The sequence below is a fragment of the Castor canadensis genome, chromosome 5 (genome assembly GCF_047511655.1).
Source record: "Castor canadensis chromosome 5, mCasCan1.hap1v2, whole genome shotgun sequence".
Taxonomy (NCBI): domain Eukaryota; kingdom Metazoa; phylum Chordata; class Mammalia; order Rodentia; family Castoridae; genus Castor; species Castor canadensis.
Window position 1 is genome coordinate 49,362,229 of NC_133390.1, and position 17,928 is coordinate 49,380,156.

The 17,928-nt window shown below is 37.6% G+C and overlaps 1 protein-coding gene across 2 annotated transcripts in view; it reads left to right on the forward strand.

The window, feature by feature from the left end:
- Positions 1 to 17,928, forward strand: part of LOC109682404 (cell cycle control protein 50C-like) — a 33,740-nt gene that overhangs the window by 12,260 nt on the left and 3,552 nt on the right. Inside the window, exons 3-6 of one of the 2 annotated variants that reach the window (XM_020157606.2) lie at positions 1,784 to 1,885; positions 3,706 to 3,793; positions 4,223 to 4,363; positions 9,423 to 9,632. In XM_020157606.2, the coding sequence (XP_020013195.2) occupies positions 1,784 to 1,885; positions 3,706 to 3,793; positions 4,223 to 4,363; positions 9,423 to 9,632 (541 nt within the window). The remainder of the gene's footprint in view (positions 1 to 1,783; positions 1,886 to 3,705; positions 3,794 to 4,222; positions 4,364 to 9,422; positions 9,633 to 17,928) is intronic. The other variant, XM_074072971.1, reaches the window with a different exon arrangement.

Genomic DNA, 17,928 nt, shown 5'->3' on the forward strand with positions numbered 1-17,928 from the left:
GCTAAATCTTGGACCGAGAATTATTGAAAGGAGGTTGTTGAAACACTCCAGTTCCTAGTGTAGCAAGTACTGTCTGCCTGTTTATTTTGTCATTTATGTGCGTATATAACTCTGGTTTAGTAGAATTCTCTTTGTTGTCCAAGAAAATATATGGTAAATTCCATTCTATGGATTTTATACTTTCTACAGTCAGGGGTGTGAGGAAATGCAATCAGTCATTCCCACTAGCCTGGCTAATGTGCCTTCATACCAAAGCTTTCTGGTGATTGTGTTGCAGCCTGCCTTTTTGTCATAATTTAGCAGCATCTCATTTCAGTATCCCAGATACTTTCTTCTACAAATGACCAAGTTCTTCGCATTTCTTGTTTTGTGTAACTAGCTACACTTACTACAACATTTCTTTAAGGCTTCCATACTCACCCTTAAGAAGTGTTACCAAAAGCCTTTCCAAAATGCTGGTTTTGTATAGAGATGAAGAATCAATGGACACAGGGAATTGTAAAGGAATGCTTTTGTGTTTCTCACACTGAATATAGCACTGAACACCTGGGAGACATTTAGTAAAGTTGGGCCTTCTTATTTGGGTTGCAGTCCTTTATCATTTTGAAGGTATATAGTAGATTAATTATAAAGTTACATTGGAAAATTTTCTATGTGCTGTTAGTAAAAACTATGATTATATTCATCCACATACATATTTCCACCTGCACTGTTTGTAAAATCTGCCTCAAATCTAGGCTGGGGAATCTCAAGGGTCTTCGTATGTCACCATAAAAGTAAGACCATGATGATAGCCTGTGGGTGGGCAGTCTCACACAGCAGGCCCTGTGAAAAGGCATCTCCCATCATGGCAACAAGACTAGGTGAAAGTCACCTTCTTGTGGATTAATTAATTGCTCCATTCTCGCCATTTTTTGGGTGAGTACTTTGTGCCATGAACTGTGCTAGACCAAAGAGATAAAAAGACAAAAACTTGTCTTTCATGTGCCAGGTATGTGCATGCACTTAAACATGCTCGATGACTGCAATTTTAAGTATATTATATGGATTTGCTTTGAAATTACAGGACTTTGGATGTCTACCACAAACCAGTTTTCCTGACTTCGCTGGGAAATGACAATATTTGTAAACTGAATTTATGTATTGAAAATACAAAGCCTGGTTATAAGATTTTTTTCTAGGCAAGAGGACAGCGATATGCTGGGAAGCCCCGGTGGTGAGGGTCCTTGTTCCACACTTAGATGGAAATCAAAGGCAGACTCCAGCAGCTAAGGTCAGAAAAGTTTTATTTGCAGAAAAGAGAAAGGAAAGCCCACATAGGGTCACGTGGCGGGACCGGAAACTGTGGACCCCTGAGTCAGGTTGGAAATCAGATTTTATAGCTTTTTTATTGCCTGAGGGCAGAGATTTTTGCATGGAAAGATGTTGAAGGAGAGATGTCCTCCTGGTGCAACAGATGTTTCTTGGGAAGGAGAAGGGCGCTTTTTCCCCCCTGGCTAATTGTCACCTTTTGAGAATACGTGGACCTCCCGCAGTTCAACAGTAGCCCTTAAGAAAATGTAAAAATAATTTACTTTGTCATTATAATAATTCTATTTAGACCAGACTTCCCAACAGTGATTTTTAGGTGATTTCTTAAGTTTCTGTTTCCTAGAAAGAAGCTTTCAATTCCCATCAATTTTTTCTGAACTACTTTTCATTTTAAAACCTTTTGTCAATGCTTATTAATATTCCAGTTAATTTCTCTTGTTTTCTTCTTATTTCTTGCCTTTCCCCCATACAGGGTAATGTTTACATGTACTACAAATTGTACGGCTTCTACCAAAATCTCTATCGATATATTCTATCCAGAAGCAATAGCCAGCTGATGGGTAAGGATATGAGGGTAAGGTTTTATTTAATTTGGTATATACATTTTTTTCTTTTTTTAAACCAGATGGATCTTTCTGGGGGATGAAAAATAAACTCAAAAGGTAAGGTTTTTACAAAACCGAAATGTTCATTTCATTCTTACATGAATTGAAAGGTCTGGGGTACAAAAGACCAAAAATCGTATGTTCTCCCTCATATGTGGACATTAGATCAAGGGCAAACACAACAAGGGGATTGGACTTTGAGCACATGATAAAAGCGAGAGCACACAAGGGAGGTGTGAGGATAGGTAAGACACCTAAAAAACTAGCTAGCATTTGTTGCCCTTAATGCAGAGAAACTAAAGCAGATACCTTAAAAGCAACTGAGGCCAATAGGAAAAGGGGAACAGGAACTAGAGAAAAGGTGAGATCAAAAAGAATTAACCTAGAAGGTAACACACACACACAGGAAATCAATGTGAGTCAATGCCCTGTATAGCTATCCTTATCTTAACCAGCAAAAACCCTTGTTCCTTCCTATTATTGCTTACACTCTGTACAACAAAATTAGAAATAAGGGCAAAATAGTTTCTGCTGGGTATTGAAGGGGTAGGGGGGAGGGGGAGGAGTGGGTGGTAAGGGAGGGGGTGGGAGCAAGGGGGAGAAAGAACCCAAGCCTTGTATGCACATATGAATAATAAAAGAAAAAAAAGAAAGGTCTGGGGTATTCAGGATAACTGTTATTGAAAGAGAAAAGAAGGGAAAGGAAGGGAGAGAGAGCAAGAAAAAACTAAATCCCTTTAGAACAATAATGTGAATCCTATCTAATTAAATGGTTATCCTTTCATGCACCACTTCGAGAGATCTTGTCTCAATTTGGCTTGCTTGATATCTACCATTTGTTCTTCCTATAATTGGGGCCTTTAATCCATCCTACCTCAAGGAAATTGAACTCTAGTTGATTTAGTAAAAGCCTTTGGTTTAGCCAAGTACCAGTGTCTCACGCCTGTAATCCTGGCTACTCTGGAGGCAGAAATCAGGAGGGTAGCAGTTTGAGGCCAGTCCAACCAAATGTTTCTTGAGACCTTATCTCAAAAATGCCCAGCACACACACACACACACACACACACACACACACACACACACAAAAGGGTTGGTGGAGTGGCTCAAATGGTACAGCACCTTCCTAACAAGCATGAGGCCCTGAGTCAAACCTCAGTACCACCAAAAAGAAAAGCCTTTTGTTTAATTGAAAACCTTTTCAGACTTAGGAGTACAAATTTTTAATCTTGGTAGATGATATTTAGCATCCTAGTAAGAAAAACTAGAAGGAAACATTTTCCATATTGACATTCTGTAAAAGTGATAATCAAATGATTTTTAGCAACCACTATCTTAAAAATGTATTCTGACAGTCACATGGATGGTTTATCTAGCTGTGGAATGATCATCTGCACACTTTTCTGAATATGTTATATTCAGAGTATATATTAAAATATTAAAAAGAAGTTTTTAAGATATATTCCAGTGTAGACTTAGTGTGATATATAGCATATCCAGTAGGTAAAGTTGCCTTTCTGCAGACAGTTTGGGTATGTTATATAATGTTAATGAGGGAATAAAGACACTTAAACACCCACATACATGCATGCATATCTGCAAAACACAGAATTTCCTAGTCTAAGTGAGTCAGTAACTGGGGAAAAAAAAAAAAAAACAGGCAGCAGGCCACAGTCTTGGCCCATGCTGATAAATTAGTGTGGGTTACATTACATTGCCAGTGTCCTCTTTTTCAACATTCTAAGAGAGTTTTCCAGAAGCATTTCTCATTGCTATATCATCTTGCATACAGGATGTTAGTGACTGTGCTCCATTTAAAAAGTCCCACAATGAGACTCCCATCGTTCCTTGTGGTGCTATTGCCAACAGCATGTTCAATGGTACGTGATTTTCTTCCTCTCTGTGGTATCTCCTTTCATAAATATGTAATCACCTAGAAGTCCAGAAGATTACCTGTACAGCTGAGTGGCAGTTTTTTGTTTGCTTGCTTGCTTGTTCATTTGTTTAATGCTGTACAAATTACCCTCGGTAAGTCAGAACACTCATATATATGTTTCATTTGTAAACAAACTCTCCCTTGCCAGAAATCTGAAGGAATCATCAGGGAACATGAATTAAAAGGAACTTAAGAGTATTTTTCAATAATTGGCTCAACTTTGGTGAGAAAAGGAATGCTCTTATGGCATGTAGACATGTTGAATGCTTGTGGAAAGCCCTGATCAGCTTTTCACCTGTATCTGGTTTTGCATTTTGAAGGGTGATAAAATTGGTAGCTTCCATCTATAATGCAATTTTACATTTTCTTTCAGATACCATAATTCTTTCATATAATCTTCATACATCAATATATATAAAAGTCCCAATGCTAAAGACTGAACTTACATGGTGGACAGATAAGTATGTTAAATTTCAGAATCCAAGTTCCAGTAATCTTGCTACTAAATTTGCAGGTAAGATTCATACAGTTGCTCGATATTCTTATCTCTTTATAAAAACTTTGGGGGTTTTGTGTGTATGTGTTTGGTGGCGGGGGCGGGGGGAGATGTTTACTAATCTTCCTTCTTTATCTCTTTGCTAATTCCTTTTTCTGTAACTTTCCCTATCATGGGCACCCCTGTTGATTACTTATGAGAAATATGAAATTATTGGTTCCCTGTTACCTTCTAATTTGCCATTAAGAAAAAGGCAATTTTGCCCTGGGGGACATGACTTAAGTAGTACAGCACCTGCATAGTAAGCTTGAGGCTGTGAGGTCCAGTACCTCTAAGAAAAAAAGGAAAGGGAAGGGAAGGGTAAGAGGAAAAGGAAAGGAAAAGAAAGGAAAAAGAGAAGGGAAGAGAACAAGGGAAAGGAAAAGGGAGAAGAAAAAGAAAAAAACAATTTTTAAGAAACTTCTTGCTTCAACCATAACTAGGATGGTCATATAATTTATCATCCAAACTGATAGAGCATTGTTTAGAGTAAAGGGGGACAACTAGAATAACTAGCTATATGCCTATTTGAAATTTTCATTTGTTAATCAATAAATTGACATCATATTGATAGACCTATAAAATACTGCTACTAAAAATCTACTTTCAAAAAATGCAGTTCTTTCCAAATTAAAATAGCATATAAGTGTATATTAATCCTACTCTAAAAAACTACATTAGTTATCATCTGAACATCGAAGGATAATATAGGAAGAATAATCATTTGGGATTATTAATCAGTTTCTTGACCCTATCTGTCTTCATTACAAACCCCTGTATTTTTCTAATGAATTTATTCTCCTTATTTCTAGTTTTTTCACAAAGTTATCTGAATTCTTTAACTGATTCTTCTCTTTTGACTCTAGCTTTGTTTTATTGAGATGCCATGGTGCCTACTGTGCTCACAGCCACGTTTGCTAAAGAGAGAAGATTATAAGTTTCAGTTTTTTTCTTTACAGTGAAATACATGTTTTCAAAGGCACTGTTATTTTTTGCTTCACATACATTTTTTTCTATTTTTGTCTTTTGAATGTATTACTAAATTTAGATACTATAATTATAAATCTTAAACCTTCTCAATATCATTTCTTTCCAGTACGTAAAATTTTATTCAATCACAAATGGGAGTGCTATCAAGAGTCTTCACATAAATCGAAATAGTCTGAAGCATAATTACAGAATTTAAAAATTAAATCTTAAACATATTTTTAAACTCTCATTATGTAATATGTTCAATTGTTCCTTTGTTCTTTACAGAGGTAAATTTCAATGTCTTCTTCTTGCAAGCTTGGTTTTCAGTAATTGTAGCTCACAAAATCTTAAAAACTAAGCTTTTGACATTTCATATGTCAGATACTTTTTAAAAAAAGATTTTCATCTATTTTGAATAAATGCAATACTCAGAAAGCTCATTTACATTGTTTGATATTCAAAAACATCACTCATTTCTAAAATTATGGTTGATGAGTAGAAGCATGCTAAAGTATATGTTTAATTCATTGTCTGTGTCACTGTAAACGTCTTGTACAACTGCAGCTCCTCTTTTGATTAGTAAAATATTGTAGCTTGTTTGAATACAGTTGTGAATTAGGCATGTACCACAATCAAATTTAAGTCCATTTCTTCTCACTGATTTCTCAGTTTACTAAGAGCATTATCATTATTCTGATGTTATGCCTCACCAGATTTGCATTTATGTTATTCTACAAAACCAATCAACTATGAGTTTTTAACTGAGTTTATAGTAATCTTTATAATAATGTCAAAAGTTTCATCTTCTGACATTGAACTTCTGAAAGCTTTGCTTTGATTCTGTAAGAAATTAAACCCCTTCAAGTCAAACTATTATTATAATTAACTTACTTGAATTTTCCATTTGATGTCATTCACATGAAACTGCTTATTTAACTGTTTACAAAGTTCTTTTTATATTAATGAAGTCAACATATTAAAAGCTTTTCTTTGGTTACCAAAAAAAAAAAAATGTAAGAAAACAGTGAAACTAGGCAGGTGTAGTGGTACATGCCTGTAATTCCAGCACTCAGGAAGCTGAAACAGGAGGATCCTGAGTTCACAGTCAGCCTGAGCTACACAACCATTGTCTTAAAAAAAAAAATGGAAGAGCTGGCACTGGTAATCCTAGCTACTCAGGAGGATCACAGTTCAAAGCCAGCCCTGGCAAATAAGTTCAAGAGACCCTATCTGAACAATACCTAACACAAAAAGGGCTGGTAGAGTGGCTTAAGGTTTAAGCCATGAGTTCAAACCCCAGAACCAAGAAAAAAATGAAAATGAAACTTGAAGGAAATTCATGTGGTCTTAATGAAAAGTCATGCTTTCAGAATGATGTAAAAATGAACCACTACAGGAGTTAAACCATTGACTGGATACAATAGTTTTTAAAGTAACTACAACCATTTTTTTTTTTTTTTGAGACAGGGGCTTGCTCTGTAGCTCAAACTCTCTATGCAACCCAGGCTGACCTTAGACTGCAATACCCTTTCCTTAGCCTCCAAAGTGCTGAGATTACAGGTGTACCCCATCATGCCTAGTTAACCACAAACCTTTAAAGTAGATTTTGATGTTCTTTAGCAGATGTGTATCTTTTTATTTTCACATAGTCGTTCACATCACTATTTCCAATGTAGGGTGATGTCAACCAAATTGCAAGTATTGTATTCATCAAGTTTCCAAAGAAACTACTTAATTTTACATTAAACACACACATTCCATTTTTTTAGATTTTCACAGCTCACAGGATTTATTAGCAAATAAAAAAGATACCAAACAATAAATAGTTATATATTCATGCCGTATAATAAATAACAAAACAACTGTTGCAAGAGAGTTCAAACTCCTCTTAGCGGGACTGTGGCATCTGTTTCCCACACACACATCATATACACATAACCAAACCTATATAACCCCACGTTTCCCACCGACCCCACTGGTTTGTGGCCTGGCACCTTCGCATATCTCACAGGACAAGACAGAAACTGTGGGCTAGCTGGTTGAAATGCTAAACAGCTGACGGAGGTTACAGGGATATGGTACATTATGTTTTGACTGAAAGGGTCTATCCTTATCTTTCATTTACAATAACCAGTTAAGTAAGCATCCCACTCACTGCACAGCTCACACACTACTAGCTATGACCAAGACTGGAAGTTGGAAGGATGAAATTACATGCACACTATTTATTTGGAATAAATGCAAAATCAGGTAGAATATAGACAAACAGACATAAACTGGAACCATCCTAGGCAAACTGGCATTTATGGACACTATATAATTTAATTGCTAGTTTTTGAAAGGAACTTGGTGATATTCTATTGTTTGGTCTCACCACATAAGCATAAGCCTATAACACAAAGGGACCTTGGCTTTCTCTCATCTCCTGCTATACTTTGTTCTTATCTCTATTTTAAAAGTTACCACATTAAACTCTATTTGCCTGTGCATAAATTCCTTGAGGGTAGAGATTAGGTCTTATTCAATTTTGTATCCTGGTGCTTTATACATAGTAAGTAATCAAGAAATGCTACTATTGAGTGAATGGATAGATACAAATGACTCAACTGAAGTTTATGTCTCTTAGACCAAGCTACTCATACCCTCTGGATATATGGGAGGGAGTGGGATTTGAAGTTGATGCGGGGGGTCATCCTTGAACTTGCATTTTTAACAAGACCCCCACTCCAAGTGATTCTGACATCAGTGGCCCATAGGATACATTTCCTTGGGTAATGATCTCAAGCCAAAGTTGAGAAAAGATGAGGTCTACAGGCACCAAAGACAATCTTGATTTTGATCAATTCTTCTAATAATGAAGATTGATATCTTGGGAAGGTCCAAAACATGTAGGTTCCACAATATTTGCAGAAGGAGATTCTCCAACAAAGGATTATTTCCAGAGGAAGTGTAAGTGTATACAAACATACTTCAGCAGATTAATCCAAACAAAACTTAGCTTTTACAAGCACCATAGCCCATGCTTAGAAAACAAGTCTTGCTTAGTTTTAGTAGAAAAAACTGAAAGCTTGCTATGTGTCAGAAACTGGACTCACTACTAGTGAATAAAAAAAAAAAAACTTGGGCAATACTGTTCTCAAGAGTCCTCTGTAGAGTGGAAGACATGAGAGTAAGGGTGAAGTCAACAGGCATGTCTCCTGATACCACCCTCCATCCTATATTTCCAATGTCTCTCCAGTGACCAAGCCTATCAGGTTTTCTGGCTTCACACTGGGTTTGTGGTTTTTCTGTTCATCACCTCCTCCCACTTACCGACTCTTCCACTGCTTCCAGCTTTGTGTTCTCCAGGACAGTGCTGAGGTGAACATCTAGGTAGACCATTCTTCATGCACTTTCATGGTTATTTCCTGAGGCTATATTTCTAGAAGTTGCTGTGCCAAAATGTATACAAAATAGTAAAGATTTCAATGCATGTTCCTGGATTGCCAGAGATATTAATCCACATATCTGCTCTGAACAGAATTCCCACTTCCATAGCCTTCTCAATGGTTGTCACTCTTTCTTCTTTAAATATTGACCAATTTGAAAATATATCTTCTTTTTATTTGCTCTCTTTGGATAACTAGTGAGATTAAATAAATAATGATATTTCCTATACTTGGGAGGTGGAGGTAAGATTGTGAGTTCAAGACCAACTTGGACTACATTGCAAGACCCCGCCTAACAGAAATAAATAAATAAATAAAGTATTTCCTATTATAATACTACTAAGGAAAACCACCATTTCTGTTTTCAATGCTTTTATGTATATAGTATAGTTGGAGACATGTAATTTGATGTTTTCCTTTAGTTCCCATGAAATTATCATGAGCATCCACTTAGTCTTTAAAACTATTACTATTAATGTTTGCATACTAAGCTTACACACACATTTAAGTTTTTTTAAAAGCCTAATTTCTATTCTTCTTTCCTCAGGAATGCAGTTCTTTCATTCTCTGTACTTCTAAAGAAAAACGAAGGGGAGAGATAATTTTTCTCTCCCATATCCCTTATTTTCTTCCCACAGGTACCACAAAGCCCCCAAATTGGCACAAGCCTATCTATGAATTAGATATGGATGACCCAGGAAACAATGGCTTCATCAATGATGACTTCATTGTGTGGATGCGGACAGCTGCCTTTCCCACTTTCAAAAAACTATACCGTCGACTCTATCGAATACACTATTTTGTAGAAGGCTTACCTGCTGGTAATTATAGTTTCAATATATTGTACAGTATCCTTTATACCACTTTTCTTTCTGAAGGAGAGGGAAAATTTGGCTACTGGTTATTGAATTATTTAATTCTGTTCTCCAGTCAAACATGTATACCAAAAATAGTGTATAGTTCTATTGCAGGCAATACTGTGTAGAAAAAGAAAACATTTTCCTCTGCTCTCTTGAGGTTTCCATCTGAGACTGCCATGAAACAGGTTAGCAGGAGAAAAACATACACAATTTGTTAACATGTACCTGGGAGCCCTCACAAGAAAAATGAAGACCTAAAGAGGTGACCAAGTTTAAATGCTTACATGCTAGGTTGAAAAAAGAAATTTAATTATGGAAAATAACTGGAAAGATAAGAGTTAGCTTAACCAAGCTTGTTTGCACAGATTCCTCTTGGCCTGAAATCCCAGTCTTTATTGATAAAAATGTTTCTTTTCTCCTGGTATAAGAAGGGCATCTTTCACATGTTAAGTTTATCCCTTGTTTACAGGAACAAAATGGGAGGTCATCGTGCCTTTCTTGCACTTACTATTTGTCAAGTGCCTTTTTTTGTTGTTGTTCATTTATTCACATGTGCATACATTGTTTGGGTCATTTCTCCACCCTGCTTCCCTCCCCTGCTTCACCTCCCCTCAGTTTCAGGTAGATCCCGTTCTGCCCTTGTCACTGATTTTGTTGAAGAAAAGACATAAGCATAATAAGAAAGACAAAGTGTTTTTGCTAGTTAAGGATAGCTATACAGAAAGATTCCTACTATTGCTTTCATGTACCCATGTGTTACGACCCATGTTGATTCAACTCTTAACTGATCTTTACATTGGTTCCTGATCCCCTGCTCATGATAACCTGTCGCTTTAAGGTTTCTGTATTAGTTCCTCTGGAGTGGGAACATCAAACACTTTCATGTTTTGGGTTTTCTACCTATTCCTATATCTCCCGTATGTGCTCTCCCCTTTTCTTGTGATCCAAGTCCAACCACATTGCTGCATTTGCCCTAGATCTAAAGTCTGCATATGAGGGAGAACATACAATTTTTGGCCTTCTGAGCCTAGCTGACCTCGCTCAGAATGATGTTCTCCAGTTCCATCCATTTACTTGCAAATGATAAGATTTCATTTTTCTTCATGGCTGAGTAAAATTCCACTGTGTACAAGGTACCACATTCTCTTGATCCATTCATCAGTAGTGGGGCATCTTGGTTGTTTCCGTAACTTGGCTATTGTGAATAGTGCTGCAATAAACATGAGTGTGCAGGTGCCTCTGGAGTAACCATGAGTCTCATTCCTTTGGGTATATCCCTAGGAGTGGGATTGCTGGATCATATGGCTGGTCTATGTTTAGATTATTAAGAAGTCTCCAAATTTTGTTCCAGAGTCGTTGTACAAGCTTTCATTCCCACCAGCAGTGGATTAGGGTTCCTTTTTTCCCACATCGTCACCAATACTTGTTGGTGGTGGTGTTTTGGATGACGGCTATTCTAACAGGGGTGAGGTGGAATCTTAGTGTGGTTTTGATTTGCATTTCCTTTATGGCCAGAGATGGTGAGCATTTTTTCATGTGTTTTTTGGCCATTTGAATTTCTTCTTTTGAAAAAGGTCTGTTTTGATCAGTTGCCCATTTCTTAATTGGTTCATTGATTTTAGGAGAGTTTAGTTTCTTAAGTTCCCTGTATATTCTGGTTATCAGTCCCTTGTCTGATGTATAGCTGGCAGATATTTTCTCCTACTCTGTGGGTGGTCTTTTCAGTTTAGAGACCATTTCTTTTGTTGTGCAGAGCTTTTTAATTTTATGAAGTCCCATTTATTCATCCATTCTCTTAGTTGCTGGGCTGTTGGGGTTCTATTGAGGAAGTCTTTGCCTATACTTTGTTCCAGAGTGTTTCCTGCTCCTTCCTGTATAACTTCAAAGTTTCAGGTCTAATAGTTAGGTCCTTGATCTATTTAGGTCCTTGATCCATTTTGAGATGATGCTAGTACAGGGTGAGAAACATGGATTAGTTTCAATTTCTTGCAGACGGGTAACCACTTTTCCCAGCAACATTTGTTGAAGAGGCTGTCTTTTCTCCATCGTATATTTTTGGCACCTTTGTCAAAACTGAGATGAGTATAGTTGTGTGGATTCATATCTGGGTCCTCTATTCTGTTCCACTGGTCTTCATGTCTGTTTTTGTGCCAGTACCATGCTGTTTTTATTGCTATTGCTTTGTAATATAGTTTGAAGTCAGGTATTGTGATACCTCCAGCATTGCTTTTTGCTGAGTATTGCCTTGGCTATTCTCAGTCTCCTGATGTTTCCAAATGAATTTTAGGGTAGATTTTTCAATCTCTGTGATGAAAGTCATTGGAATTTTGGTGGGAATTGCATTAAACGTGGAGATTACTTTTGGGAGTATAGCCATTTTTACTATGTTGATTCTACCAATCCAGGAGCATGGGAGATCTTTCCATCTTCTGTAGTCTTCCTCAATCTCTTTCTTCAGGAGTTTGTAATTCTCCTTGTAGAGATCACTCACATCCTTTGTTAAATTTACTCCTAGGTATTTGATTTTTTTTTTTTTTGAGGCTATTGTGAATGGAATTGTTTCCATGTATTCCTCAGTTTGTTCATTGTTGGTGTATAGAAAAGCTAATGATTTTTGTAGGTTGATTTTGTATCCTGTCACCTTACTGTAGCTGTTTATGTTGTCTAAGAGTTTTTGGGTAGAGTTTTTTGGGTCTTTAAGGTATAGGACCATATCGTCAGCAAATAAAGATATTTTGACAGTTTGTTTACCTATTTTTATTCCTTTTATTTCTTCTCGCCTAATTGCCCTGGCTAGAAATTCCAGTACTATGTTGAATAGGAGTGGGGATAGTGGGCATCCTTGTCTCATTCCTGATTTTAGGGGGAATGGTTTTCAGTTTTTCACCATTAAGTATGATGTTGACTGTAGGTTTGTCATGTATAGCCTTTACAATGTTGAGGTACATTCCTTCTATTCCTATTTTTCTTAGAGCTTTTATCATGAAGTGGTGTTAGATCTTGTCAAAGGCTTTTTCTGCATCTATTGAGATGATCAGTGGTTTTTGTCTTTGCTTCTATTGATGTGCTGTATTACATTTATAGATTTGCGTATGTTGAACCATCCCTGCTTCCCTGGGATAAAACCAACTTGGTCATGGTGTATGATCTTTCTGATGTGTTGTTGGATTTGTTTTGCCATTATTTTATTAAAGATTTTTGCATCACTATTCATTAAGGAAATTGGCCTATAATTCTCCTTTTTGGAGGTGTCTTTGTCTGGTTTTGGGATGAAAGTAATATTGGCTTCATAAAATGAGTTAGGCAGTGTTCCTTCCCTTTCTATTTTGTGGAACAGTTTAAGGAGAGTTGGTATCAGTTCTTCTTTAAACATCTGATAGAATTCAGCAGTGAATCTGTCAGATCCTGGACTTTTCTATTTTAGGAGGTTCTTGAGGGCAGCTTCAATTTCTTTTTGTGTTATAGATGTGTTCAGGTGGTTCAGTTTTGGGTGCTTGTAAGTTTCTAGAACTCTGTCCATTTCTTTAAGATTTTCAAATTTATTAGAATATAGGCTCTCAAAGTAGTCTCTGATGATTTCCTAGATTTCTGTGGTGTTTGTTGTTATCGCTCCTTTTGAATTTCTGATTATACTATTCGTGTTTTTCTGTCCTCATTTTAGTCAGGTTTGCCAGGGGTCTGTCAATCTTATTTATTTTTTCAAAGAACCAACTTTTTGTTTCATTGATTCTTTGTATGGTTTTTTTTGTTTCTATTTCATTGATTTCGCCTTTCTCTTAATTATTTCTTTCCTTCTGCTTGTTTTGGTATTTGCTTATTCTTCTTTTTCTAGGAGTTTCAGCTGTAGTGTTAGGTCATTGATTTGAGATCTTTCTGTCCTTTTGATATATGCATTCATGGCTATAAACTTTCCTCTTAGGACCGCCTTTGCTGTGTTGCATAGGTTCTGGTGTTTGTGTTTTCATTTTCATTAACTTTCAGGAACCTTTTAATTTCCTCTTTTATTTATCAGTGACCCATTCATCATTGAGTAGTATGTTGTTCAGCTTCCCATTGTTTGCACATTTTTACTGCTGTTTTTGTTGTTGATTTCTAGTTTTAATGCATTGTGGTCAGACAGAATGCATGGGATTATTTCTATTTTCTTATATTTGCTGAGGCTTGCTTTGTGCCCTAAGATATGATCAATTTTGGAAAAGGTTCCATGGGCTGCTGAGAAGAATGTATATTGTGCAGAAGTTGGATGAAATATTCTGTAGACATCTGCTAGGTCCATTTGATCTATGGTGTGATTTAGTTCTAGGATTTCTTTATTGATTTTTTTGTTTAGATGACCTATCTATTGATGATACTTGAGTATTAACGTCTCCCACTACCACTGTGTTGGAGTTTATATATGTTTTTAGGGCCTTCAGTGTATGTTTGATGAAGTTGGGTGCACTGACGTTGGGTGCATATAGGTTGATAACTGTTATTTCCTTTTGGTGTATTTTCCCTTTTATTAGTATGGAGTGTCCTTTTTTATCTCATTTGATCAATGTAGGTTTGAAGTCTACTTTGTCTGAGATAAGTATTGCTACCCCTGCCTGTTTTGGGGGACCATTGGCTTGGTAAATCTTCTTCCAGCCTTTCACTCTCAGCCAATGCTTATTTCTGTCGATGAAGTAGATCTCCTATAGGCAGCAGATTGTTGGATCTTCCTTTTTAATCCAGTTTGCCAGTCAGTGTCTTTTGATGGGGGAATTTAGTCCATTAACATTCGGTGTTATTATTGATAAATATGTGGTGATTCCCGTCATTTAGTTGTGTTTGTCGTTTAAGGGTTTGATTGTGTGCAGCTGAATCAATGTTACTCTTTACTTTCTTGCCTTTTCTTCTCTTGTGGTTTGGTATTGCCTGCCCTTTCATGGTTTTGTTTGCTTTCATTTTCTATGTTCAGAATTCCTTGGAGAATCTTTTGTATTGGTGGCTTGGTAGTCATATATTGTTTTAGTTTCTGCTAATCATGGAAGACTTTTTTTTGTTCCGTCTATTTTGAATGATAGTTTTGCTGAATAGAGCATCCTAGAATTGAAGTTATTTTCATTCAGTGCTTGGAAGACCTCACTCCATGCTCTTCTTGCTTTTAATGTTTCTGTTGAGAAGTCTGCTGTGATTTTGATGGGTTTGCCTTTGTGTTTTATTTTTTTCTCTCTTACAGCATTCAATATTCTTTCTCTAGTCTCTATACTTGTTGTTTTAATGACAATATGTCATGTGGTAGTTCTATTTTGGTCAGGTCTATTTGGTGTTCTGGAGGCTTCCTGTACCTGAATGGGCATAGTTTTCTCTAGATTTGGGATTTTTCTGTTATTATTTTGTTGAATATATTATGCATTCCTTTTGCTTGCACCTCTTCTCCTTCTTCAATGCCCATGATTCTCAGGTTTAGTCTTTTGATGAAGTCACTGAGTTCTTGCATTTTCTTTTCACAGGTCTTGAGTTGTTTAACTAATAGCTCTTCAGTTTTTTCTTTAATTGCCATTTCATCTTCAAGTTCTGAGATTCTGTCTTCTGTTTTTCTATTCTGCTGGAATGGCCTTCCATTTTGTTTTGTATTTCTGTTTCATTCTTTTTTCTGAGGTTTTCCATACCATGGGTTACTTCCTGTTTAATATTGTCAATTTTTGACCTTAATTCGTCTATCTCTCTGTTTGTGGTGGTCTCAGTTTGTTTGGCATTTATTTAGGGTTTCTATGATTTCATTTATTTATTTTTGTGTTTTCTCATATTCTTTATTTTTGTCCTCTTGGAATTTCTTGAGTGCCTCCTGTACATTTTGATTGACCATGTCTAGTAACATCTCTATGAAAGTCTCATTAATTACTTGTAGGATTTTTTCTTTCAGTGTATTCTTGTGGGCTTTGTTGGGTTCCTTGGTATAGTTTATCTTTGCTTTGTTCGAGTCTGGATCTGGGTATCCGTTTTCTTCATTTTGCTCAAAATCCTGTAGTACTTTATTTTTGGGGGGAGAATAGTTTCCTTCCCTTTTTCTTCTTCCCATATTTCCACTAGGTAATGTTTCTGTCCTTGGACTATGTGTAAATTAGTATTAGCTGGGTAACAATATTAATACTAACAAAATCAAGAAAGAAGGATTTAAAGAGAGAGAGAGATGGAAAGATAAAAGGAATAGAGTAGTGAGGAAAAGAGAAAAAAAATGGTAGAGATGGTGGACAGTCAAACAGCAAACCAGGCAGCAAATCCCTTAAAGAAGGGGAAAAAAAATTACCAGTTCTGAAATAGTAGAATTGCAGTCTTAGTTGTTCTGATGCTAGGTTTTTAGCATCCATCCATACCTGTCTGTGTGTGTCTCTTAGGTAGGTTTGGAGCCTTCCTGTGGCAAGTGGCCAGTAGGTGGCATCTCTTGGGCCTTCAGGTGGAGGCCTTTAGCTGAGATGAAGTAGTGGACCTTTGGAGCATGGGCTTCATATACCTGAAGAGTGCAGGGTAGCAGAGTGGAGATCCTGCATGTCTGTGGATCCCCAGCTTGACAGGCTTGGGAGGATGCAGTCCAGCAGAATGGAGATTGTGTGTGTATGGGTCCCATGCTTGGCAGACCTTAGGGGCACAGGCTTGCGGAGTGAATATTGTGCAGGGATGTGCAGGCCTTGGGGGTGTGGCCCAGCAGAGCAGAGATCATGCAGGGCTGTGCAGGCCTGGCAGAGATTGTAAATGTCTGTTGATCCCCAGCCTTAAGGGCTCGTCCCACAGAGATCCCACAGCGTATGGAGCAATAGCTCCATGGGCCTATGGGGCAGGGCTTGGCATGCAGCACCTGCTATTCTTTTAGTATATGGTGGAGTGGAGAGGTCTTCCACGAGCTAGGGGTTCAGAGTGCTGATGTTTCAGCTCTCCCTGGTGTTTTACCTCAGTCAAGTGTGTCTCCAGCTTCTTATCAAAGTCCCTGGATCACAGAGGTCAGAAGGTCTGTGGCTGTGTTCCGGTCGCCATCTTGGATCTGTCTGTCAAGTGCCTTTAATCAAAATAATATGCTAAAGTGGCTTATTTGGGGATGGTGTGTCCTCAGCCTCTTCAGCTGTCATTCCATCATCATATAACTATCTCCACATTATATACTTAAATGTGTCCTTTTTATAAGGAGTAACTGTTAATAGCAGTAGCAGGTAAAAAGGTATTGATTATTAGGAAAGGAATATTTATTTCTCCCAAGAAAGACTAAGTACCAGTGGGGCTAGACAGGTAAAACTGTGAGGAGAAACTTGTCATATAGGATGTGATAAGAGGATCATGAAAATAGAGAGGAGTTTGGTAAAAAAGTAAATTAGGAACAGAGATTAAAAATGGCAGAAACCAAGAGAGTCTGTAGAATGTTTTAATTCCAGGCAAAGGTAACTGATACACAGATGACACTCAGGAATTTTCAGCTGTTGAGGGTTCTTGGGTCCCATTGAGAATGAAAGCAGAAGCAGACTCCCTCTGTGTGGGAGAGAGCATCCCTCTCTCCCAATACTCTCCTACCCCTTCCACCTATGGCTATCGTGGAGAAGACATTTAGGTTCATCACCCCACCAGAGTGACCCTGATCATTCTTTTTCTTTGTCTGTTTTGCTTTGCCTTTTGCCTTGTGGCCCAGGTACCTGGTTCTCCTCTACCAGCTCAAGGCTTGTAATTTTAAAAAAAAAACTCTATCAAAGTAACTAAGAGGGCTTGCATGGCCAGAGGGAGGGCCCTTGCAGAAGCATGGATGGGGACTCCTGATGAGGTAGACTTTTGTCCCCCCTATGTATAAGACATATATATTTTCTGTAAGAAGAGAGGGAGCATCTGAAGGCACTTTTTTTTTTTTTTTTTTTTTTTGGCTGCTGTAGTAAGGGACAAAAACAGACCTTTGAGGTCTCTATCCCCTTAACTCTTTTCTCCCCTGAGGGCAGACTACAGGAATCTGCTTGACCAGATCAACCAGATGCCTAACAGTTAAGCCCAAATTAGAGAGTAGCACTTTCTGGTGTCTATCACGGGGGATGTAGGGATCTCTCCCAGACTGACAAAAGAAGCCCACTGCTGTCTAGGACAAAGGGAGAGGCCACTCATCCTGATCTACTTGGGAAAGAGGAAGGAGAAGCTGAGGATTGGGGGAAAGAGAATTTGTAGGTTTAACACATGAGGGATTATTGGTCATCACTGCTATCCAGGTTGATTCTGCCAGAAGCAGTACTGGAGCACTGGAAGTGAATGGTGACCTCTACTCTCAGGCCACGGGAACTGTGAAGAAAGCGTAAAT